The sequence below is a fragment of the Triplophysa rosa genome, linkage group LG7, assembly GCF_024868665.1.
Source record: "Triplophysa rosa linkage group LG7, Trosa_1v2, whole genome shotgun sequence".
NCBI classification, from domain to species: Eukaryota; Metazoa; Chordata; class Actinopteri; order Cypriniformes; family Nemacheilidae; genus Triplophysa; species Triplophysa rosa.
Window position 1 is genome coordinate 13,433,532 of NC_079896.1, and position 23,230 is coordinate 13,456,761.

General features: G+C 41.2%; 3 protein-coding genes across 3 annotated transcripts; 2 read left to right on the top strand and 1 right to left on the bottom strand.

Annotated features, from left to right (window-relative positions):
• Window positions 1–396: 396 nt before the first annotated feature.
• zdhhc3b (zinc finger DHHC-type palmitoyltransferase 3b) lies at window positions 397–4,525 on the bottom strand. Its single transcript, XM_057337697.1, has 7 exons — window positions 4,288–4,525; window positions 3,117–3,457; window positions 2,880–3,004; window positions 2,701–2,797; window positions 2,376–2,457; window positions 2,117–2,247; window positions 397–1,851 (listed from the first exon to the last, which is right to left on the bottom strand). The coding sequence occupies exons 2-7, from the start codon at window positions 3,423–3,425 to the stop codon at window positions 1,693–1,695; spliced, it is 903 nt and encodes a 300-aa protein (XP_057193680.1). The 5' UTR covers window positions 3,426–3,457; window positions 4,288–4,525; the 3' UTR covers window positions 397–1,692.
• Window positions 4,526–5,380: 855 nt separating this feature from the next.
• ehmt2 (euchromatic histone-lysine N-methyltransferase 2) lies at window positions 5,381–16,216 on the top strand. Its single transcript, XM_057337685.1, has 28 exons — window positions 5,381–5,421; window positions 5,847–5,886; window positions 6,272–6,347; window positions 6,465–6,663; window positions 6,743–6,821; window positions 6,931–7,016; window positions 7,097–7,267; window positions 7,363–7,416; window positions 7,549–7,681; window positions 7,772–7,897; window positions 7,978–8,111; window positions 8,196–8,339; window positions 8,464–8,771; window positions 8,870–9,103; window positions 9,719–9,801; window positions 9,905–10,011; window positions 11,670–11,792; window positions 11,865–11,966; window positions 12,040–12,144; window positions 12,221–12,375; window positions 12,450–12,617; window positions 12,701–12,845; window positions 13,837–13,914; window positions 14,122–14,237; window positions 14,440–14,526; window positions 14,608–14,686; window positions 15,049–15,224; window positions 15,705–16,216. Exons 1-28 carry the CDS (start codon window positions 5,395–5,397, stop codon window positions 15,883–15,885), a joined length of 3,516 nt encoding a protein of 1,171 aa, XP_057193668.1. The 5' UTR covers window positions 5,381–5,394; the 3' UTR covers window positions 15,886–16,216.
• Window positions 16,217–17,248: 1,032 nt separating this feature from the next.
• slc44a4 (solute carrier family 44 member 4) lies at window positions 17,249–22,420 on the top strand. The gene is made up of 3 exons (XM_057337703.1): window positions 17,249–17,389; window positions 21,657–21,705; window positions 21,886–22,420. Exons 1-3 carry the CDS (start codon window positions 17,341–17,343, stop codon window positions 22,076–22,078), a joined length of 291 nt encoding a protein of 96 aa, XP_057193686.1. The 5' UTR covers window positions 17,249–17,340; the 3' UTR covers window positions 22,079–22,420.
• The last annotated feature ends 810 nt before the right edge of the window (window positions 22,421–23,230 follow it).

A 23,230-nucleotide genomic window follows, 5' to 3' on the forward strand; every position in this document is an offset into this window, starting at 1 on the left:
TTACTTTAAATCATTTTAATATGCAGTTATCTTAGTTTGTCCTGACAACTATCTTAAGCATTCAGGTTTATACCTTTAGTTGAAACGATTTTTACGCTTTTTCTCATTAGAAACGTACATTCAAATGATCCTTAAACTTTGATCTGACATACGTCTTGAGAAACAATCGGGAAAGTAAACTACACTGAAAAGTGAACATGCACATCAGTCACTACCAAGTCAACACAAATCCTGGTCAATGCAATGCGATTCATTTCAGTTAAAAAGAATGACAATAGTGATGACAGCATGAATATGAGAACCTGTCATCATTTTAGATGTCTGCATCTGTGTGTAGATTCATCCGTGATGATTCACACATAATCACAAAACCAGAGGTGACAAACACAAGCCTGGAAAACGAGAGCTTTATTGAATAGACTTTCAAAGTGAAAGCACCGCCCAAAACAACACCTTCAATATTCAAGATATTCAAAATACATGCATAAAAAAATCATTCACAAAAGACTGAAAAAGAGACCGAAGAAATGGAAAGTGAGCCCAAGAACGTTTGAAGAATAACAAATTTCAGACACACACCTGACTCTCATGCCCCGCCCCTCAAACATCAGCAGCAGTGCATGCTGGGAACTCATGGTAAATACTGATCAACCAGCAAAACCAACACGCAATCCATCTGTCACGTGCAGAGCTCTCTGTGGAGGTTTAATGCTTTACCACAGATTGTGCTGAAGGATAAAACAACACAGAGAGAAAACATCTCCGCTGTCAGTCTCCACAGAAGAGATCATCTGATGCTCGAGGTCTCTGCTGGTCTGGAGTAGAAACAGGATTGTGACATCACGTGAACCTGAGATCATCCTGTGCTTATCAAACACTAATTCACAATCGTTCACGTGTTTGAATACTGAAGTGACACGATCGGAGAATTTTCACGTGACGCTGATAACCAGCGACTCTATTTAGGAACGAACGCTGTCAAGCATTCCGAATAAAAAGAATTCCTTGACTTTCTTCACAACAAAAAGTAAAAACCTTAAAAGTAGAATGTCTGAGAGAATTGGATTAAAAATGTGCACAGTTGTCATGAAAATCTTAAAGGTCCTATAACTTTTCGCGAAAAGCGTTCTCGTTTTGATTCTTGGGTGAATCGTGACTGGACACGTTTTTGCAAGATTCACTCTTTTAACGTTTAAAAGAAAAAAGGTCTTTCCTTTGAGAATTCTCTTTTCTCGCACATGTCTGCGTCTTGATGTGCTCGATTTCTCTTTCAGTGCAGGCATTTCTTCATTGGTCAGTTAATATCAAAGGCTGCTAAAAACAGATAAACAGTGGAGTTACCGGCCACAGCTGACGGGTCTGAAGGCCTCGAATAATCCTGTCAGATTTAATATCACATTCACACATTTCAACTCCTGTGGAATCTCATCCGGCGCTATGATGTGACTGCGTCACATGGTCTGTGATGACATTTATAGAAAGTAGGATTATTGCCCAAAAAATTCATTTTGTGAGGTGGGTGGCCAGTTATAACGGCAGCTTTGCACCGCGAGTACATCAACGTCTCTTTGCGCGGCCAGTTTTATTTGTACTGGACATGAGTGCAGGACGTCTTTAAGAAATAGTTACAGGCAGGAAAACAGAAGCAAACGCAGATTGTGACGTCAGTGTCGAGCTCTTCGTGTGCACGTCTCACACCACATACTGGTAGAGATTGGCCTTCCCGTGATCGGGTGTGGCGAAGGGATTGAGCCAGGCGATGGAGAACGGGTGACCGAACACAACCTTCATGTTCATCCACTTTGATTTCTTCACCCATCGTCTCTCCTCCTTCTTCAGCTGCTCGATACCCTGAGGTCCAAACACACAACAACACCATCTGTATTTCATTTCAAGGCAGACATGCAACATGCAAACATAAGACGAAAATTGAGACATTTCAATAAATATAGATGTCTATGTACTTTCACGCATTTGACTTCCGTTAAAAATATGGATTCATCTTTCATTTGGAGCTCAAAACGATCCTGTTACAAAACATTTTTCCGCTACGATGAGGAAATTCCCATAACGTGACGTAATGCATGACACCGGAGGTGAAAGGTCAGGGGCTTACGGTCTCATCGTTACAGATGGAGTGAACCTGCGTTCCAAACATCACAGCGGTGAAAATGAGGAAGAGCAGACCCTCAAAACACAAGAAGATGAGGAGGATGACCGTCGTTGGAGGAGAGAAGTTACCGCACTCTGATGAGACGAGACGAGAGGAGAACAGAATGAGACGATGGCCGATCAAAAGTTCATTCACTGTCTGAGCCTCTCGCCCCACAACACCACCACCATCAGCTAATCATTACGGTCTGACCGTTACTTACTCGCCCAGTCTTCCTCAAAACAGAAGACAAAGTGAAGGGCCACCATGATGAGGGCATGAAGAGAAATCAGAGCAATGTACATCTGTGAAAGAAAGACCAACACACGCATGATGTCTGTAAAACAGTGAGAGCCGATGACAGAACTAAACCCATTGGCCAGCGTTTGCTGTTTGCTTGGGTCTGTGTTTTCCCACAGTTGGAGCATATAAACATCCATTAGCCATATCTGACTAATAGGTCACTTTCACTTTCTACAAAAATACTTCAGTTTAGGACAGCGACGGTTGATCTGATGCGTCTGTGAAGCCGTCGTGTTGAAACTCACAGTGAAAAGCACAAAGTATTTCTGATTGGTTTCTCCGACACAGTTGTTCACCCACGGACAGTGGTGATCCATCTTCCTGATGCAGCGTTTACACACACTAAAGACAACAAACACACACATACAGTGTTAAAGTGCATCTCGTGCCAATCTCTTTGGTGACTGTACAGTGTGTGTGTTACCTGCAGTGATGAGCTCTATCAGGTTTAATACTGCAGCATTTGGGACATTTATAGACCACCTGTCCCGGCCGCAACTGTAAACTCTCAATGAACTCTTTAGTGGCGTTTCCCTTCGGAACAGCTCCCTGACATCCGAAAACAAAGGGAAAATCAAAATAAATGTATAGACAGTATGTTTGGGGGTGGGGTCATCCGTTTGTTTGCCCAAAGGCAGACTGACACCTGTCTGTCACTCACCGGGTCGGTACACATGGCTTTGAAGTGTGACGCAAGGGCGAGAAAGGCCAGCGCGTTAAAGACAGCGCCGTTAAAGATGCTGTACAGCACGTTCTTCGCCGGCAGCAGCATTACAAACACAACGACAAACTCTGCGTAAAACACCAGCAGCCACGTGATGACACCACACACGATGCCGCAGCCGTCCCGGATGAACCACATGTCATCGGCCGAGGGCCCGCGCGGAGGCGGAGGGACGCAGTGCTCCGGCCGCAGATAACCAGCCTGCCGCTCGATGTCCCGGCTGCGGTTAGCTGGGAAACTCTTCATTATTTCCAGCAGAACACAGCAGCCTCATCCTCCTGCACACAAACATGGGTACAGTTAACTACACACAGATGACTCGTGATGTCACACTGACTTAGATCCATAGAACTTCCTGGTCATTCATGTAATACATAGTTACATATACATATACCTATTGTACACAAAGCAGCATTACTGTAAATACTGTCTGACAAACACCCCAGATGATGATGTAAGTAGACACAGTAAAAGATCTCTGTGTGTGTGTGTGTTTGCAGCTCATATGAATGAATTTGCACAAACTGTCAATGGGAAACTTCTATGTTACACAGACAACTAGAACATTCCGTCATGGTAAAGTCATAAAGCAGGTCATGCAAATAAGACACAAGATTAGAGTCGGCTTCTATCTGCATTAATACACATGACTGTTGATATCAGATGTATTATACACACAAAAATACAGTAAGAGGTCAGAAGAAAGATGTAAAAACATTTAGTGTTGTAACAGGGAATCTGTTAAACACATACACACTAAACACTATATACACCCACCCCTGAAACAAAAGACATTCTAATAACTTATAAACAGCATCATGAACCATTAGGGTTTTCTATTAAAGCATTAAAAATGTCCTTTATGTAGTGTGTTTTGGGTCTTATTCCAGTAGGATGGTGTTCTATTGCTTCCCACCCACCATGGATGTAGAATCCGACACATTAACATCAGTAAGTTTACAGACCGACAGAACACATCATAATTTCCATTAAAATATATATAATTCTCATTATAACTATTAAATCAGTTTGAATTTCTGTGATGATTTGTATTGTTTGTTTTAGAAGAGACATATATACAGGCTGTACACACCATACACACACTCACCGTGTTCTGCAGCTTCTCCAGCAGCGCGTGTGATTCAGATGTGTTTTAAATGACGATTTTTCTCTCGCTCACAGACCGATAAAGTGACTGAACGATGATCGAGTGTATATTTGTACAAGTGTAGTGTAGTGTGGTGTGGTGTGATTTCGTATAAAACGTTCCTTCGGTTTCGGCAGATGAGGCGCGAGAACCAGGAAGTTTCGGTCACACACACACCCTGCAGGGTCCAGGCTTCCGGTCTCTCCCATTACATTGCAAAAAGAAAGTCCTAGCACTTAAAGTCGGCCTGAAATTAAAAACGATCATTCTAATTGTTTTACGCAGTGGTGAAGTATTTATTATAAATTATTCATCCGTGCACGTGATTTTTTTTATTCATTTGCACTTGTAATCTTTAATCAAAAACCTCTCTTCATTTCTTGGCACGAGGAATGGCACGAGGGCGGGGCTGCAATGACTGACAGATTGCAAACTGGCGTTCAAATCTTTCACCTTTTAACGATCCAATCAGTTGTCGGTGGATGAAATCAAAACCCGCCCTACATTTTTTTTTCTCTCTTTTTTAATTGACAGTAATATAGTATCAAAACATAGACATAAACAAACACTAGGGGGAGTTTACAAAAAGATATGAACGAAATTGCAAAGTTTTAAAGTTTTCAGTGTTTTTTTTCTCATTTCAGAAGTCGTTTCACTCGGGTATACGTCACGATACGGAAAAAAAGACAATCGCTATTTCCGTTTCATGCCGACCTTAAGACGCTTTTTGTAACTGAATATTTAAAAGTAAATTCACACAAAAATAACCAATTCATTTCTGATTGTCATAAACGCAGTTTTATGTATCCGACTGTGTTACCATGTGCGTAATACCTCAATGTGATTACATTTTTTTGTGTTGATGATTTATTTTTGAGTGTTGAAGATTTTGAGTGTCACTTATATCAACTGAGTGTGACGCAAAACCCAAATAACGTGACCTGCCCGATGAATAATTGGTCAACTTAAGTATTTTGTGAACGAAGGCGTATGCAGGACTTTTATTCTAAAGTGAATCGCGAGCTGTCGCTGCTGCTGCGCTCCTCACGTCATGCGTCATCACGCAACATGTCGGCAGCTGAACGAGCGCGCGAGGTGAGCGCACAATAAAACACAATAAAGTACAACAACAACAAAACAACACGCGTTTACATTTGTATGTCTGTCGTTATATTATAAATGCACATTTCTAATACAGGGTGCAAAATCATACGTTCTTGTTTAACGCATTAATGAGAATGTAACGCTTTTATTCATGCTAGTTTAATCAGTTTATCGCAGCATCATACGTTTAAACGCACGATTTGCATGCAGCGTTCTTTGCAGTAACGTTAGCTGTTTAAAATAATAAAAACATTTAGTTACCAGAAGGTCCAAACTCTGTTGCATGAAATCTGGATGCACATCAGATGAAACCGGTTTTACGTTGAGATTCTTGTTTGTAAGGTCTCTGTGTAGTTATCCTGTAAACTTTATTTCATCTCGGAGAGTCTCGTGAAGTCTTGTCTATGTTTTTACAGAACACATCAGATTCAGGCTCTTCCCACTCCAGCCACGAAGGTGAGAATATCATCAGTCATGTCTGATTTATGAAGATGCACAATGGATCAGCCTGGGCCAATATTGCTTGGTTTAAGAATCTCTTTTATTGCTTCGATAATAGAAGCAGATAATGTCAGGACTTCTGTTTAAACTGAAAGGCGGTTTTATGCATGGTTTAATTGTTTTACTCTGTTGTAAATGATATAGGACAAGTATTACAACTTTACTTTAAAAGTTATTCTTTTACAAGAGCGTTTTTGATTAAAAACAGGTACATCAGAATTTATTTATAATGTGTCATATTGGTATAACAGTGTTCATTTTACATGGTCCAATGCTACTAATTTGTTTTTTATGCCATTTTTGTGTACTCTAACAGTGCTCTTGTTTGTGCTGTTTTTAGAGTTAATGTGTGTAAAGGGAAAACAGATGGAAGATGAGGGACAGCCTGCCACCTCCAGTAAAGCTTTAACAGGCAAGTCTTTAAAATAAACGTGTCGTGTCTAATATTGCGAAGTACTCATCAACGTTCTCAAATAATAGGTGACAGAGAGAAAAAAAAAATTAAAAGTTTTTTTTCCCCTTTTTACAGGCAGTAGTGTAAAATCCCCCAGCTCTGTCATATCATCTCCGTCTTCAGCGTCTGGCAGAGCAAAGATGAGCGTCTGCGGGCCGAGCAGTAAGACAGCCCCATCTTCATCTTTCTTCTCATCATCCACAGTTCTGTCTGCGGCAACCCCCCCACCCAAAATCCACCGCGCTCGCAAGACCATGAACAGACCTCCGTTTCCACAGGTGAGCACCCGCTTTCATGAAATCGCTTGTTGTGATGGTGATGTCAGATGGATGTAACTCCTCTGTTTTCCTCCGTCAGATGAAGTCTATAGAGTCCATGATTCTAGCATCCACACCCGAGAAACTTCTCAACAGCAGTAAAGCAGACACAGACACGGGTGCTCATCTCTAACTAAATATCACTCATTATACTAAACATCTCACAATCCTATGTTAATCTTTGTTTGCAATTCACACTATTTCATGGTAGTGAACTTTTTGTTGTAGGAAAGAAGCGTAAAGTAGTGTTGGACTCAGACAACACAGCGCCCCCTCCAGGAACTCCAGAGAAGGTTTGCAGGCCGCAGTCAGAGGTGAGCGTGGCCTCCAGCACGAACAGCTCTGTCGTTTTGACAATATAAGATCATCTTCTAAATGTTATTGTTTGTGTTAGCCTCAGCTGACTGTGTCTCCAGTGATGGAGAAGGTGGAGCCAGTTGCCATGGCGACTAAAGAGCACAGTGGTGTTTGGCTGGAGGATCTGGATGACGAGGCAGATGAGGAAGATTTCCACCTGCTGTACAACACGTATTCTGGAGACGATATGATTTACTCGGACAGCAAGGTAAACTTGCTCTCTCTCTCTCCGTTTGACTCTGAGAAGGTGCAAATCTATCTGCAGCTGTAGATGTGAGATTTTATTTTGGTTTAACTTTGTAGTCAGAAGACGGGATGGCAGATGAGCAACAGGAGACGGAGCATCTCTCTGAACATGTGAGTGTCCATAACGTAACACACACCTGTTGGTTCACGTTCACTTTAAGACACAAGAACCAGGAAGTTTAGGAAGTTTGATAGTTGGAGTGTTTACAGTGGTAACGGGTGTAACGTTTCTTGCGCTTTTAGAGCTCTGAATCCGACCGGCCCCTCGCTGCATACAAGAAAGCGGGTGGAGAGAGAGGCGAGTCGCCATGGAAACGACAAGGCAAGGGTAAAGGAAGAGACAGACCGCCTGCAGGAGACACAGAGCTTGATAAAGGTGAGATAGCACACAGGTGCGTACCGTGTCGTGTGTGTCCGTGAGGTTCAGAGGATGTGCTGATGATGCAGCTGTGGTTGTGCGCGTCAGGTGTCGATTCATCCGCAGCAGGTGTTGCGACCGCAGCTACAGCGAGCAGGACAGACTACACTGAAGTTCCTCTGGATTCTCTGGACATTTCCGCGGGCGACAGCTTCTCTCACTCTCCAAACGCAGGTGCGTGTTTGTCAGGTGTAAATGTGGGCGGTCGTATGTGAACCAGCTCAGCTGTGATGTCATCTGAATGTCGCGTGTAGACGGGAGCGATGCAGAAACGGAGCGTCTGGAGGAGCTTCCTCTGTGTAGCTGCAGGATGGAGGCGCCGCGTGTGGATGGAATGGGTTCACGCTCCGGTCGAACATGCATGGCCATAGAGAGCGTCAACGGAGAGGTGTGTTATTCGCAGCGCTGACCGCAAGAATACTTTCAATGTGAGTGCGATATTCATCAGACGTGTTTTTGATGTTTGTTACAGTTGGTTGGCTGCACCAGTGTGATCGTGAAGGGCGAGACGATGCGTCCGTCCAGCCGCGTGTCTCTCATGGTGTTGTGCGAGACACATCGCTCTCACATGGTCAAACATCACTGCTGTCCAGGCTGTGGATACTTCTGCCTGTCTGTAAGATCAAAAGATGTGTTTGCTTTGAATGTGCTGAAGAGTCAATATAACAGTTAAAAAAGCACGCTTGCAAAGTGTGGAATCAGTGTTAGTAAACCTAGCCATTCTGTTACGGTCGGCTCAGGGAACGTTTCTTGAATGTTGTCCGGATGTTCGCATCACTCATCGTTTCCACCGCGGATGCGTGTCTGTGCTGGGTGGTGGGCGGAGTCGAGCAGGAGGAGGGGGCTTCGGCCTGCTCTTCTGTCCTCACTGCGGTGAAGATGCGTCAGAGGCCCGCGAGGTCACCATCCCCACAGCGCCTCCTTCAGGCAGTAACGTGGTGATGGCGAGCGCATCATCCACCACGGCCACGCCTTCCCTGCTCCCGTCTGCCCTCGCTGTGACGTCACGGATGCTGAACAACGAGAAGAGAAGTGGAGATCCGATCAAGTGAGAGATGCATTATTTTATTCTTAGGGAATGCACACGGAAAGAGCATCCGGTGTTCATCGTCATATTTATTATGATCATTTTTATGTCATCGTAAGTGCGAGGATGCGTTGCCGTGGAGATGTCAGAAAGGGGGCGGACCTACAACCTCCCAATGGCACTCCCGGAGGGGGCGGGGCAGGGGACCCGGTTGCGCTGGGCGACGGAGGTGTAGACAGCGTGGGACCGTCACTTGTCCTGCCCAACGGGAAGCCCATCTGCCCCAGCGCAATTCCACCTGGAGACAAAAGGGCGGCGCTACAGAGAGCAATTCTCACACAGGAAACAGAGAGGTGACGCATCCCTGACACTAGCATACTGCATACTTTGCAACGTACACTGTCTAGTGTTTGTTTCAATAAAGCTGTGTGGGCTAAAGCAGTAGGGATGTAACGATTCACTCAGCTCGCGATGCGAGTCACGATTCTGATCTCACGATGCGATTTATTCACGATTTACTCACGATTTATTTTTACAAAATGAGTTGAAACAAATTAGAAATTAACAACTTCCCTTGCATTATTTCTTAGATGCTTCACGTTTCTTTGTATAATTAAATAATGTTTTATTTCAAATAACAAAACTAAACTGCAATTTTATAATAAATTAATAATAGAAAAAGTCTCTTTAATATAAACAAACTAATACTGTCTGAGCTTTTCTTGGATTTTTTTGCATTTAAGAAATATCAGCATCCACGTTTAGGTTTGCAGTGAAAATAGCGGCCCCTGCTGTTCAAAAAATGTATTGCGATTTAGTTCAAGCCTCAACCGATTTGAATCGTCACTCATTATAACCGATTTTCAACCGGCTCACGGTGAATCGTTACATCCCTATAAAGCAGTGTGCACATTTTTAGTGTACTACTTAAATGATCTTTTCATTGGTGATTTGTTTTCATTGGTCAGGAGGAAAAAGTTGCGCTTTCACCCCCGTCAGCTCTATCCAGCGGCCAAACAGGGTGAAGCTCAGCGGGTTCTGCTCATGCTCAGTATGTGCCTGTACAGTCTTAAACACAGCACACGTGTTTTAAACTCGGATGAAGTGTTTACAGTCTCTCTCTCTCTCTCTCTCTCTCTCTCTCTCTGTGCCAGTGGAGGGCATCGATCCATCGTATCAGTCGGACTCTCAGAACCGGCGTTGTGCTCTTCATGCGGCCGCTCAGAGGGGTCTGCTGGAGATCTGTTACCTGCTCGTACAGGTGAGACTTGTTCAAATAATGCAACACAGCACATCTTTATTGTCCCCCTAGGTGAGAATTTTTAAACCGAGTTGTCTCAGAAGATAAAGTCGCTGTGAGCACCTCAGAAAATAGAATCTGTATTCCCAGAGAAGCTCATCTGAGTATCCAAAAATGTGCCAAAGTATTATAAAAATTCCACAACTTTTCTTTTAACATTCACCACTTTACATTTGTCATTAAAGGCGTAGTATGTTCATTTTGCCGCTAGAGGGTGCACATTCATAACACAAACAGATACGTTCAAAGCGTAGCTTGATGAAGCTGTGAAGGAGCGTTGAATGATGGAAACTGTCGTCTTCAACTCCACCACTAATAGTAATTAATCAGACATTCATGTAACATTCGTAAATATATGTGCAAATTTCGAGTAATTTGTGCGTAAAACGGACCTTCCCGAAAACTCTCATCCGGATTCACAATTACTTCGTAAACGTCAGATTTGGTAGTAAAAAGTGTGTATGTTAATGCGTTCCAATCACTCGTAAACAGGGCGCGCATGCACGCTCATTCACAATAAGCACAATCCCCGCCTCTGCACAACAGCTACGCAAATTACGTATCTCGGAATGCTGGAATCCTCCGGACTTCATTCTCTGGTTTGGCTACATTATATTGCATGAATGCATAAGAGACTAATAGGCTATATGCTTACCAATAAATTAATCAATTAAACTGTGTCCACCAAAGCGTTTTTAGCCAGCTGAAATAATAATACCTGGTGCTCTTCTGAAAACAACCAGCTGGTGGCACTTGAGAGTGCTTTGGAGGCACTACGCGTTATTCCGGAGACGCGTTGGATCCATGACAGTTACATGCTACTATAGTGTCTTATTTTAAAGAAAATTACTGAATAGACCATTATCAAAATGCAGTAACCAGCAATATTAACTGCTCCATTGTTGTGTATGATGGTTGGTCAATGTAGCGTTTGTCCCGCCTCTCCTCCACTGTGGTTGGACAGCTGTGCAAAAAAGGACGGTGACGAGCTCTGCATTTTACCAAAAGTTAAAGAGTAAAAAATGAAAAAAGAACTCGTGAAATATCATTATGATACACAGATCATCAAAATGTAGTGTCATCAGTTTGTCAAAAATAATGCAGAACGTTTGAATATTTTACGCACCATTTACACGTGGTAGGGAGCAGGTGTAAATCTCTATCGTACCAACTAACATTTTGAAAATTTTCATGAATCCGAAAATTTACGTCAAAACGACTTTACGAACAATTTACACAAAGAATCGTTCTGCTCGTGTTTCATGAATGAGGCCCAATCGACGTAATTCATAAAATGAATTGTTTTACTATTTAGTCAGGTGATCTAAAACGATTACTACTTTCCATCTAGTGTCTTTGGTAACGCAGATATGACGCCATTGACTGGCAACTCCCAGTCACGGTCCGTGTCCTGGGTTAAAATATTCTTACAATTTACAAATAGTACATTTTGGATATCGTAAGTGCTCAACTGAACAAAATATCTAACATTGGCCTATAGTGGTTTTTAGATATTTTACTGCAGAAATGTTACATACTGTGCCTTTAATGTGATTTTAGAATGGAATTCACTGTGATTGATTATGATGGTTGTTTTTTTGGCTTGTGTTTAATTTTAGGCTGGCGCTAAGGTGGACGCCCAAGATAAGACTCTGAGGACCCCTCTGTTAGAGGCCATAGTGAACAATCACGTGGAGGTGGTGAAATATCTGATCCAGAGCGGAGCTTGTGTTTATCACGCTGTGAGTCTCGCACAAACACACAACCGATTGTTGCCTCTCTTTTGAGCTGAAACTCATGTGTCTGTCGTTCAGGAGGAGGACGGTTCCACTGGCCTTCATCACGCTGCTAAACTGGGAAATCTGGAGGTGGTGACTCTGTTACTGAGCACTGGACAGGTGGACATTAACGCACAGGTGTGGATCACACTTGAATCTGGTCACGTGGAAGTCTGCTGTGTGTGATCCGTCATGTGTCTGTGTGTTGTAGGACAGCGGAGGCTGGACGCCCGTCATCTGGGCGGCTGAACACAAACACATGGATGTGATCCGAGCGCTGCTGAACAGAGGAGCGGACGTCACGCTCAGAGATAAAGTGAGTTACGCAGACATCATACAGCGTTTGCGTTGCGTCTGTGTTTGTTTGTGTCATTGTCTTTCTCTGTGGTCAGGAAATGAACGTTTGTCTGCACTGGGCGTCGTTTGCGGGCAGCGTTGAGATCACAGAGCTGGTTCTGAACGCCGGGTGTCCTCTGTCGTCTGTGAATCTGCACGGAGACACACCGCTACACATCGCCGCACGAGAGGGCTTCATCGACTGTGTCACGTGAGTCGTGATGGCGTAGAAAGATAAAGTGACACACTGCGTTTGTGTCTTACATGGCTGTCTTTTCATTTCAGTTTGTTTCTTTCACGGGGCGCCGACATTGACATTGTGAATAAGGAGGGAGACACGCCCCTCTCTCTCGCCCGGCCTGACACGCCCGTCTGGGTGGCGCTCCAGATAAACAGGAAGTTGCGGAGAGGAATAGCCAATCGTGTCGTACGCACGGAGAGGATCATATGCAGGTCAGTGTCTGGCATTTTTGTACGATTTTTTTAATGTCCTAATGTAAATGCAGTCTGAAAGTGTGTGTGTGTCTGTTGTGTAGTGATGTAGCGCAAGGGTACGAGAACGTCCCCATCCCCTGTGTCAACGGCGTGGACGATGAAGGCTGCCCGTCTGATTACAAATACGTCGCAGAAAACTGCGAAACATCTGCGATGAACATCGACCGCAACATCACACACCTGCAGGTACAACCAGACGCACAACAGTATTCACAAAACACTACACACAACATGTAACACTACACACAACACAGTTTCAGAGTACACACACAACATGTAACACAATACTACAGTACACACACACGACTACAGTACACACAAAACAACACGCACACAGTACACACAAAACAACACGCACACAACACTGCAGTAAACATGCTACATTACACACAACGCAATTCTACAGTACATACACAACACTACACACACAAGACTACAGTACACACAAAACAACACGCACACAGTACACACAAAACAACACGCACACAACACTGCAGTAAACATACAACATTACACACAACGCAATTCTACAGTACATACACAACACTACACACACACACACACACACACACGACTACAGTACACACAAAACAACACACACACAACACTGCAGTAAACACACAACATGCAACATTACACACAACACAATTCTACAGTACATACACAACACTACACACACACACACACACACACACGACTACAGTACACACAAAACAACACACACACAACACTGCAGTAAACACACAACATGCAACATTACACACAACTACAGTACATACACAACACTACACACACACACACACACGACTACAGTACACACACAACACTGCAGTAAACACACAACATGCAACATTACACACAACACAATTCTGCAGTACATACCATCACCACACACACACACACACAGTACACTAAAAAAAACCACACACACACAAAACACTGCAGTAAACACACAACATGCAACATTACATACAACACAATTCTACAGTACATACACAACACTATTGTTGTGTGTTACACACACACACATGCACGCACACACACGCACACACACACACACACACAACACAATACTAGAGTACACACACAACACTACACACACACACACACACACAACACTGCAATGTAGTTTTGTATAGGGCGATGTGATATCAGTGTGTGTGTTTGTGTATTTCAGCACTGCAGTTGTACAGAGGACTGTTCCTCCAGTAATTGTCTCTGTGGTCAGCTCAGCATCCGGTGCTGGTATGACAAGGTAACAACAAATGAAACACAACTCAAACTCCACTGACAGTGTTTCAGTTCTTCCATTAGATGAATAAAGCAAAAGAAAAGTGTGCTAACAGTTGCCTGTCGTCCATCCTCCGTGTATTTACCGTATTTCTCATCGGAGATGTTTGTGGTGATTTGAACGCGTGTGTCATGTGCGGTGTATAATCCATGTGCACTTCATTCCCGTCAGGATCACCGTCTGCTCCAGGAGTTTAATAAAATCGAGCCTCCTCTCATCTTTGAATGTAACATGGCCTGTTCCTGCCACAAAACCTGTAAGAACAGAGTCGTACAAGCTGGAATCAAGTAAGAGCGTAAATATACGGTATATTTGATTTAACAATACATTTGGTATACAGTAAACAAGATGACGTACACCAGTGACCGGGCCAAACTGAGTCATGTGGTTATCGTAATACGTCGGCTGTTTTCAATGGTTTTTGCATGTCAAATGAATCAGGGTTTATTTTGAGAATGATGGTTTTGCTTAAATGTGTTTGTGTTGTAGGGTTCGTCTCCAGTTGTATCGCACAGAGAAGATGGGTTGGGGTGTCAGAGCCCTTCAGGACATCCCACAAGGGAGTTTCATCTGCGAGTAAATATCTCTCGTCTTTTTTTCTAAATATGATTCCTGTGATGTTGTAAACATGTGCGTGTTTTTTTTTACCTTTCCCAGGTATGTTGGGGAACTGATCTCTGATGCTGAGGCTGATGTTAGAGAAGACGATTCCTACCTCTTTGATCTGGATAACAAGGTGCTGTGACATCACACATTCTAGACAGATTCTAAAGGTTCATTCACATCAAAACCGTCACAAGAGAATGCAAATTTTGGACAAACTGTACTCTTGATTGTGATTGTAAGAAGCCACTAAAAACAGGTCAGATGCATTATGTGCTTTAAAGCGCTATTAAATCAAAGACATTGGAGCTTATAGTTAATGTGGGTTCGATTCATTACCGTAGAACAGAACTCATTTTTGTCTTAAACACTAGAGTCCAGATTGTTCAAATGTACTCGATTTGTTGTCGCTCGGTTTTAAAAGGTGTTTGGAAAGTTGTTTAATTTTAACATCAATGAAAACATATTTGTGCGAATGTGCTGATCTTTACGCAGGACGGTGAGGTGTACTGTATCGACGCCCGTTACTATGGTAACATCAGCCGCTTTATAAACCACCTGTGCGATCCCAACATCATCCCCGTGCGTGTGTTCATGCTGCATCAGGACCTGAGGTTTCCTCGCATCGCGTTCTTCAGCTCCAGAGATATTTTCACCGGACAGGAACTTGGGTGAGCCATCGTAGAAAGACCAACTCAATATAATGAGTTAAAGGACGTTCCACATATAGGCACTGATATCATAGAAATAAAAGTGACACAGTTTGATGGGTTTTTGTATGAAAACCCATCAAACATTAAAAAATCTGTGGAATTTCTTGCAAAAACTTTGGTGGCCGGACAGATGCTACACACGATTTGTGTGAAAAATGATAAAAGAAGAAAAGATTGTCACATACTATTTTTATTAGCATGTTTTCAGTCATTTCATTAAATTATTATTAAAAATATATCAATTAAAATATTGCATGATTTCAATCGTTAGATACAATTGAGAATATGATGTGTATAATGTTTGAATAGATTTTTCCTATTTATGGAAAATGTCTTTATTGTTCCAGTAATTGGTTTATGATTTCACGACTTTATGACATCATATTCCTGTCAGGATCTAGTTTTACGATACAGCGTGTTACTGATTCTCTCCGTTAGGTTTGATTATGGCGACCGTTTCTGGGACATTAAGAGCAAGTACTTCACCTGTCAGTGTGGTTCTGAGAAATGCAAACACTCGGCGGAGGCCATCGCTCTGGAGCACAGTCGTCTGGCCCGTCTGGAGGCGTGTCCTGAACCCGCTGCTGAAGCCACACCTCCTGTGTTAGGACACTCCTGAAACATCACAGACACTCTTCTTTGTTTGTATGACAGATGCACACATTAAAGACATGAAGTGCTTGTATTTTGTATGAAGGTGAGCGTAGTGTTTTTAGCTTTGAATGATTTCCAGGCCGAGGAGAGAGAGAAAATGATGTTTTGTAGAGGCCTGTATCATACCACACAAATGCTCTTGTCAGAAGTCCACCAGGAAACTGTATTCAGATGTGAAGTGAACCAGAAGAGGATTGATCATGAAACCAATACTGTCTTTTTTCATACACGTGCCATGAGATTATGTTTGTTTGCTTTTTTTGTGTGTATTTGTTTTAATAAATACTGTTTGATACAGAAAAGTGTCTTTTCAGATATGATACTAAAAACAATCCACCATGGTAATAATTATCATTCTCTCAAAATGTTGTATTTACTGCAAAAAAAATATTCTTGTGAAACATAATAATGCAAACCTCTAGGTTAGTAGTAGGCCTACTATGGTGCAATGATGGTTTGTGTAACTGTTATAGAAATCATTAATTTTATTTTATACTGTGAATGACAAATGTCAGGATTAGAAACACAAGAGGTGCCTGTGTGTCAGTAATTTTAAGTGCTTTACTAAATGTGGTAAATTATAAGAAACAAAATGGTAAATTATTTATGTGTTTAAACACGTGTTAAATGTTTTTATTGAAATCGTATTTTTAATGTAAATGCAACCCAGATAGCACAATCCATCTGGCTTACGTCTATTTGACGTCTGCATTTACATCTGCAATACATAGTTTGCTCATCTGCAATAAGTCTGGGAGATGTCTGAACGTCTGTAATACGTCTGCTAAAGATCTGGAGATCTTCTGCGTAAAAACATCTGCTAAACATCTTAGAAAGAGCAGCTTTACATCGATTCTAAATCATAAACATCTTACAGACATCTTCTAGATGTCTATATGACGTCTGACAGCAGACGTCTCCGAGACGTATTGCAGATGAGCAAACGATGTATTGTAGATGTCTTGCAGATGTAAATGCAGACGTCAAATAGACGTAAACCAGATGGATGTGTGCTATCAGGGAAATAGGGGGACGCAAACCAAAAGTTATTTTAAGAGTTTTAGCAGTTTCGGGGTTGTTAAAGGCCAAAATATAGATAATGTAGTTTATTTTTAAAATCATAATACACGATGTTAAAAAAACGAAGCCGCGTTGAATGATATTTATTTGTGTTTCTTCAGATATTTGTGTTGAGGCAAAGGAGGTAAAGAATTTCACGATCAACCGTCTGCAGAGGGCGCGCGAGCGCGAGAGAGGCGGGGCGCGCACACAGGTGTGCAGGAAGCGCGCGCAGCGGCAGGTGCCCCGTGATGTCATCAGCAGCTCCGCCTAGTTACTCCAGCAAAGATTTACCACAGAGACCCGCGCTCTCGCGCCCAACATCGTTTTTTAGCGTTTCATGTTCTAAACAAATGAAGAGATGGGCGGAAAGAAACAAGATGAAGAAGAGCAGAACAGCTCCGAGTACGGTAAGAGTGTGTTTCCGACACATTACTGAGATATTCTTGAGAATAATAATATTCACCATCCGCGATAATACTTCGATTACAGTAACGTTACATACAGCGCTATGAAGAGCATCATCACTGCATATAAAAGTTTCTGTGGAATTCATTCACTTTCTATGTTGTTATCACTTCATTTCTTTTAAAGAAGTTGCGATATTTTTATTTATTTATGTATGCAAACCCAGAGGTTTAGAAACAGGATCTAGAACAGAAGCTGTTTACTTCACCACATTTAGGCGTCTATTTTAAAAGATCTTTAATGGAAAAACAAATAACGTTAATGGTTGTGTTAAGGATTGGTTTGGATTTGGGGTTGGGTCACAATTAGTCTGTATGTTGTGTTTTCACAGCTCAGTCAACAGACCTTTTTGTTGGTGGGCCTTTATACACAAACAACACAACAAATGGCTTGTTTTGTAATTGCCTAAAACTTCCTCAGACAATATTAAATGCTTAAAGGGATTATATATTTATCTTTAGGGATTTGTGGTTTTGTGAAATATATAATTCTGGAAAGAAATTGAGTGGTCAAAAATGGTTCTTCTGTGGCATCCCCGCAAAGAACATTTGAAGAGTTTGGTTCCAAAATGACATAACTCCGTTTTTAAATTTGTTCAAAAATCATGTTTTTTTTATTGTGCATTCCAATAAATATCAATCAAACTGCAGTTGTTTTGTTTTGATCTAAGCCACAATAACACAAAAATACAGCTAACTAACACAATAAAAACATGACAACATAATAAAAAAACATGATTTTTGACGAATTTTAAAAACGGGGTTATCTCATTTTGGAACCAAACTCTTCATTTGATCACTTTTTTAAGAGTACACTGATGTGAGATTCAGAGGACGTCTTTTTGTGCTCTGGATGATATCAGACTGTTGGGACATTCTTCACATTCTGTCACAACATTCACACAAGTGTCTCATTTTTCTCTTTGTGTAACAGGAAAGAGTGGACGTGAAAGAGTTGAGATGCTTTTTTAGTGTCATTAAATGACTTTAACATCTTACAGGTGTATTTAAAGCCACATGATTCATTACATATAGTCAAACATTAATTCTGGCATTATTCATCTTCCGCATGAGTTGTTCCGCAAAATGTTGTTCCAAACTCGTTTGGTGTGTATTTTTTTTTACGGTGAAAATTCTTTCTGTGCATTAACAGTTCCTAGAGTTCTTATAAAGATAAGAAAATGCACCAAATTTTATGTCCCACAACATTATGTTTGGTCGCGAGACATTAAATTAGTTATTAAATTAAAGAATCAAAAAAGGTGATTTCACAGATGTTTTTTGTGTAGTGGAATAAAAAACATGAAAATGACTTACATTGAGGAGTGGTTTGAGACATTGGACTATCAGAAAGACTTGTGGGTGAGGATAAACACCCTGGCAACCACTTAGCAACGTACTAAGAACCCTTTAGATTATTTCATGGCAACATTGTGACAGCGAATTTTGGATTCAGCAAAACGTTCTAGTTTTATTTGTTTGTTAGACGTTTATAGAGGGGGTTTTTGAACAGTTTTTTGGTCATCTAGCACACCGTACATCAGGATCACTGGAGATAAGTGAATTCTCTGGAGATTTAGTCACAACGTTTAAACCAGGAAGAACCACATGAAAGCACACACACACGTGTCTTATTTTACAGGACGGAGGCGCTGACATCATTTTATCACTTAATTTGTTGCTTGACATGCACAATTTAAAATAGTTTCCTGATCTGTTCTGACTCACACTTTAGCACACACCCGTTTACCTCAACATCCACTTCTATTGTTTATTTACATTTACACACAATTGAAGTGGACTAACCCAGACTATAACTGTTTCTGAAACAAAGGCTGTGTCGGATTAAGCTTACGTTTGCGAACAATTTCGTTAAAGTATAACGTATAAACCTACACACACACACACACACACACACACACACAGAGTGATGTTCAACTAAATTTCACAACTCAGAGTTATTTGGAAGTCAGTTCCCATTTCATCATACGTTAAACTTTTTACGGTGTGCACTTTATTATTGCAACATGGTGTACTTACATCCTGGTTATGTTTTGATGCAGTTTTATGTAGGTTCATGGCCTTTGTTTGTGGTTTTCGGGTCAGGGTGCGTGTGTGTTACTGTAAACCTCTCTGATGCTTCTTTGTGAACATCATATAAAACTACACATAAAACCTACAGCTCATCTTCACACCCATTCCTTTACGAGATGCTGTAAATGTGTTCCAGGTTCTACGCAGCAGTGTCCTGAAGGGAAAAATAAGCGGTTGTGTGTTTGTTAAGTGTAATGTGATCTTGAATTGTGGATGGAGAGCTGGAAAAACTGGTTGGGTTTGATGTTGGTGGAGCTTGACTGTGTGTGTGCGTGCGTGCGTGCCGTGTGTGTTTTAATAGTTTTTCGGCTTAAACAGATATATTTACTTTATCGCTTTATTTATAAATATTCAACCGTCAAGTTGTGTTGATTTTATAACCACTCAGTTCATTGATATTTGATTGCAGCACCATTATATTGTGGTTTATTTTCCTGGTGTATGAATACACACCTGTGGCTTACATGAATCAGAGATGAAAGGCTTCATATATTCTCACTCATCCGCTGCGGTCGACACACTCGCACTTCAAACATTAAGTTTAATACGCAGGTTCCTTCTTTCACGTTTCTTCTCTCTTGTAGGTCATTACAGGGATGAATGTTAGATCTGTCAGTTCACACCTTTATCTCAAGTGTTAATGATTTCAACATTTTATGGTGAATTCAGTTTCAGTGCAGTGCAGGTGTTTCCTGGGAATTAAACCCTCAACTCTGGTGTCACAGGCGCTACAGAAACAAGATTTAAACTCAAAGGCTCTTGATTTTGTGTCAAAAATGTTTGGTTTTTGACCATTGACAGTGAATGCAATTCTACAGTTTGCACAAAGAGATCCCCATATCTCAGGAATTGTGTTCCAAAAAAGTTTGTAAAGGATCAGAATTTAAAAGGACCGTAAGATATCTTTAATACTTCTTGAGTTACCAGCACGCAAACTTAAGGGAAAACAACACTAAAGGTGCGTTTTCTCAATTTTAAATGGTCGTCATTGGCGTGTAATGTAATAAAGATTGCAAAAGTCACCAGATTCTACTAACACATCTACCAGTTTGTTTTTAAAAATGAAATGGTGACGTTGACATCTTTATAAAGTCACTTTTCACTCCCTGTGATTTGGCTCCTAATGAGGAACAAATTGGCCAGTGAAAATGGTCTTTTTGGACCTCGCTCCAAAAACAAATATTCAATAGCTGTGTTAAATTTTGTCTTTCTTCACGATTTTAGTTGTTTTTCGTCAGAAAGAGAAGGAAGAGAATAAAAACCTCCGGTTGAGTTTAACTGACCTTCACGAGATCACAGGTTCAATCCCAAACACACGTCACGTGACCGAATAAATCATCAACCTTCAGACGGGGCTTGAAATGAGTTTGTGTGTTTCAGAGCTGTCAATCATTTAAAACTTGATTTTGACATGCCAAAATCATTTCAGGAGAATTGTGTGTGGTTGCTAGGCTGTTGTGGGTGGTTGCTAGGGCTTTGATACATGGTTGTTAACTGGCATGATCATGCGGGTAATGAATCTCATTTAAACAAGATGCGGCCATGCAGAACGTGTGATGAAGAGACTGTAGAGAGAACGACTGAAGCTGAGGCTTTTACAGACTCCATCTTTACATTCAAATGACATTCAAATGATCTCATGCCTCTCTCTCTCTCTCTCTGTGTATGTTTATAGTAGAGTAAAATACATCATTATTTCAGTGTTTGAACCCTTGTGAGGCCAGAAACATGAAACACTGTAGCTGCCCGGCAACAAACCCTCACGACACACAACTACAATCCCACACCAGAGAGATCCGAGTCTTACACAACAACACAACTCCAGTGTTTGTGTAGTCGACATGACCACTGCTGTGTGAATGTCAAAATGTATTATTAGTCATGCAGTTATTATGAGATTATTTTAGGCATTACATATTTGTACGTCATATGTCACACCGCACCAATGTTCAATCAGGGGACGTCGAATTGTTTATATCTGTAGTTTCATCTGTTCGAAACGAAATCAATCATGCAGATATGACTGAAAGGGTTCACTCTGGATTGTTTTATTGTCAACATTTAAATGCACAACACAGAAATAGACAAATCTGATGTGATGTGTTTGATCTTTCAGGTTCACCATCTCAATTTGACCCCAAATTCAATGGCCCCATTCACAACCGGTGAGTTTCTGTTTTCACACAATTTCATTTCACCCAAAGAAAAATATTCACGTTTTACTTCATAATATTTCATTTTTTACTTGTGATTCCTATTTGGTGATTTCCTGTAATATATGATTATTACATTTCGTATATTACAGTAAATATGTAAAAATATGTGTTATTCTGTGTTGTGTGTAGGAGCTGTACAGATATCATCTGCTGTATTCTCTTCATGCTGGTCATCGCTGGTTATATGGTGGTAGGAATTCTGGGTAAATTTACTGTCTTATTAAATCTCTCTCTTAAATCTCTCAAGGTACTTTATTGGCATGATTGCGTGTTCTTACCATATTGCCAAAGCATTGAACATATAACAAAAGACATACATTAAGTACAAACATTAGAGTAAAATTAAAATAAGGTGCCGAGTAAGGCATAAATATAGAATATAGAAGTACACAGTAAGTAAACAAATGCAGAAAGATGAGAATGGAATGAAAGTAAAGAGTGTAAGAGATGAAGGCAGCTGATAGATGAATGTGTGTCTCTTCTCCTCATAACATCTGCATCCGCTCTGTTTCTGAACACCTAACAAACTCATTGTGTGAAAGGGTTTCTCTCTCACATCTTTAAATGGATCACAGTGAAGGAGAGAGTGTGTCTCTGTCTCCACCTCACCAGTGTCACGGTGTTTGTCTGTGTGTGCCGCTCTCTACGGTCAGACTGTGATCGCTGAGGATCCGGCTCTGTTCTCCAGCAGTGGAGAGGTCATCTGACACATTGTCTTTTCTCTTTAGGGTCCGATAGCATTCTACTTTACTTTGGTTCTTACTTTCCTTTTCCCAATGATCTAAATATGACTTTTGACTTTCTTTGATCATTTGCTTGATTCTGATTTGGTTTTTGATGTGGTCGGTGGTGCGGTGGTTTGGTAGAAATCCGATCTGACTTTTACTGAAGACATTGTGTTTGGTAAGGAAAGCTTGAACTGGAGTATTCAGGATACTACAGAAGGTCTTCCCCAGGTTACTGTTCACACAAATGGTAGTTATTGGGGTCAAATTGATCTCCGCTTTTGTACAGTGGCTGTATTAAGCCTGTATTCCAGGATTCAGGAAAGTGTCCAGATTGTAATATCAGATGAAATAGTTCTTAGCTCTAGTACATCACTGTAGGACTGCGCTTCAACATCTCTGTTCTGATGTTGTCTAAACCGCATGCCTTCCTGGGTTTGAGTTTGTTTAGTGCTTCCTTTAATTCTTTCAGACTAATGGGATAGTCGAGAGGATTTGGGTTGTTTTTGATTGTCGATTCTAACCGGTTTAGTTTGTTTTGTAGGGTTTTCTGATCAGGTGTCAGACTATCTGAGGAGATTTCTCTGAACAGGTTTTTAAAGTAGTCTTTCCATAGTTCTCCATTTTGTACGGTTATATCCTGGTGTTGTTCTTTATTTACACTATTCCATTTTTCCCAGAATTGATTATTATTAATAGAGTCTTGGATTTCATTGAGAGTATGGTTAAGGTAATGCTGTTTTTTATAA

Bases quoted from the DNA above. Each gene is read 5' to 3' on its own strand.
- slc44a4 (XM_057337703.1), top strand. From the start codon at position 17,341: ATGGGCGGAAAGAAACAAGATGAAGAAGAGCAGAACAGCTCCGAGTAC. The intron at 17,390-21,656 runs GTAAGAGTGTGT...TTGATCTTTCAG, and splicing joins GCAGAACAGCTCCGAGTACG to GTTCACCATCTCAATTTGAC. The intron at 21,706-21,885 runs GTGAGTTTCTGT...TGTTGTGTGTAG, and splicing joins AATGGCCCCATTCACAACCG to GAGCTGTACAGATATCATCT.
- ehmt2 (XM_057337685.1), top strand. From the start codon at position 5,395: ATGTCGGCAGCTGAACGAGCGCGCGAG. The intron at 8,112-8,195 runs GTGTGTTATTCG...TGTTTGTTACAG, and splicing joins TAGAGAGCGTCAACGGAGAG to TTGGTTGGCTGCACCAGTGT. The intron at 11,793-11,864 runs GTGAGTCTCGCA...TCTGTCGTTCAG, and splicing joins GAGCTTGTGTTTATCACGCT to GAGGAGGACGGTTCCACTGG.
- zdhhc3b (XM_057337697.1), bottom strand. From the start codon at position 3,425: ATGAAGAGTTTCCCAGCTAACCGCAGCCGGGACATCGAGCGGCAGGCT. The intron at 2,458-2,700 runs GTGAGTTTCAAC...TTTCTTTCACAG, and splicing joins AATACTTTGTGCTTTTCACT to ATGTACATTGCTCTGATTTC. The intron at 2,248-2,375 runs GTAAGTAACGGT...TCGTCTCATCAG, and splicing joins TTTTGAGGAAGACTGGGCGA to AGTGCGGTAACTTCTCTCCT.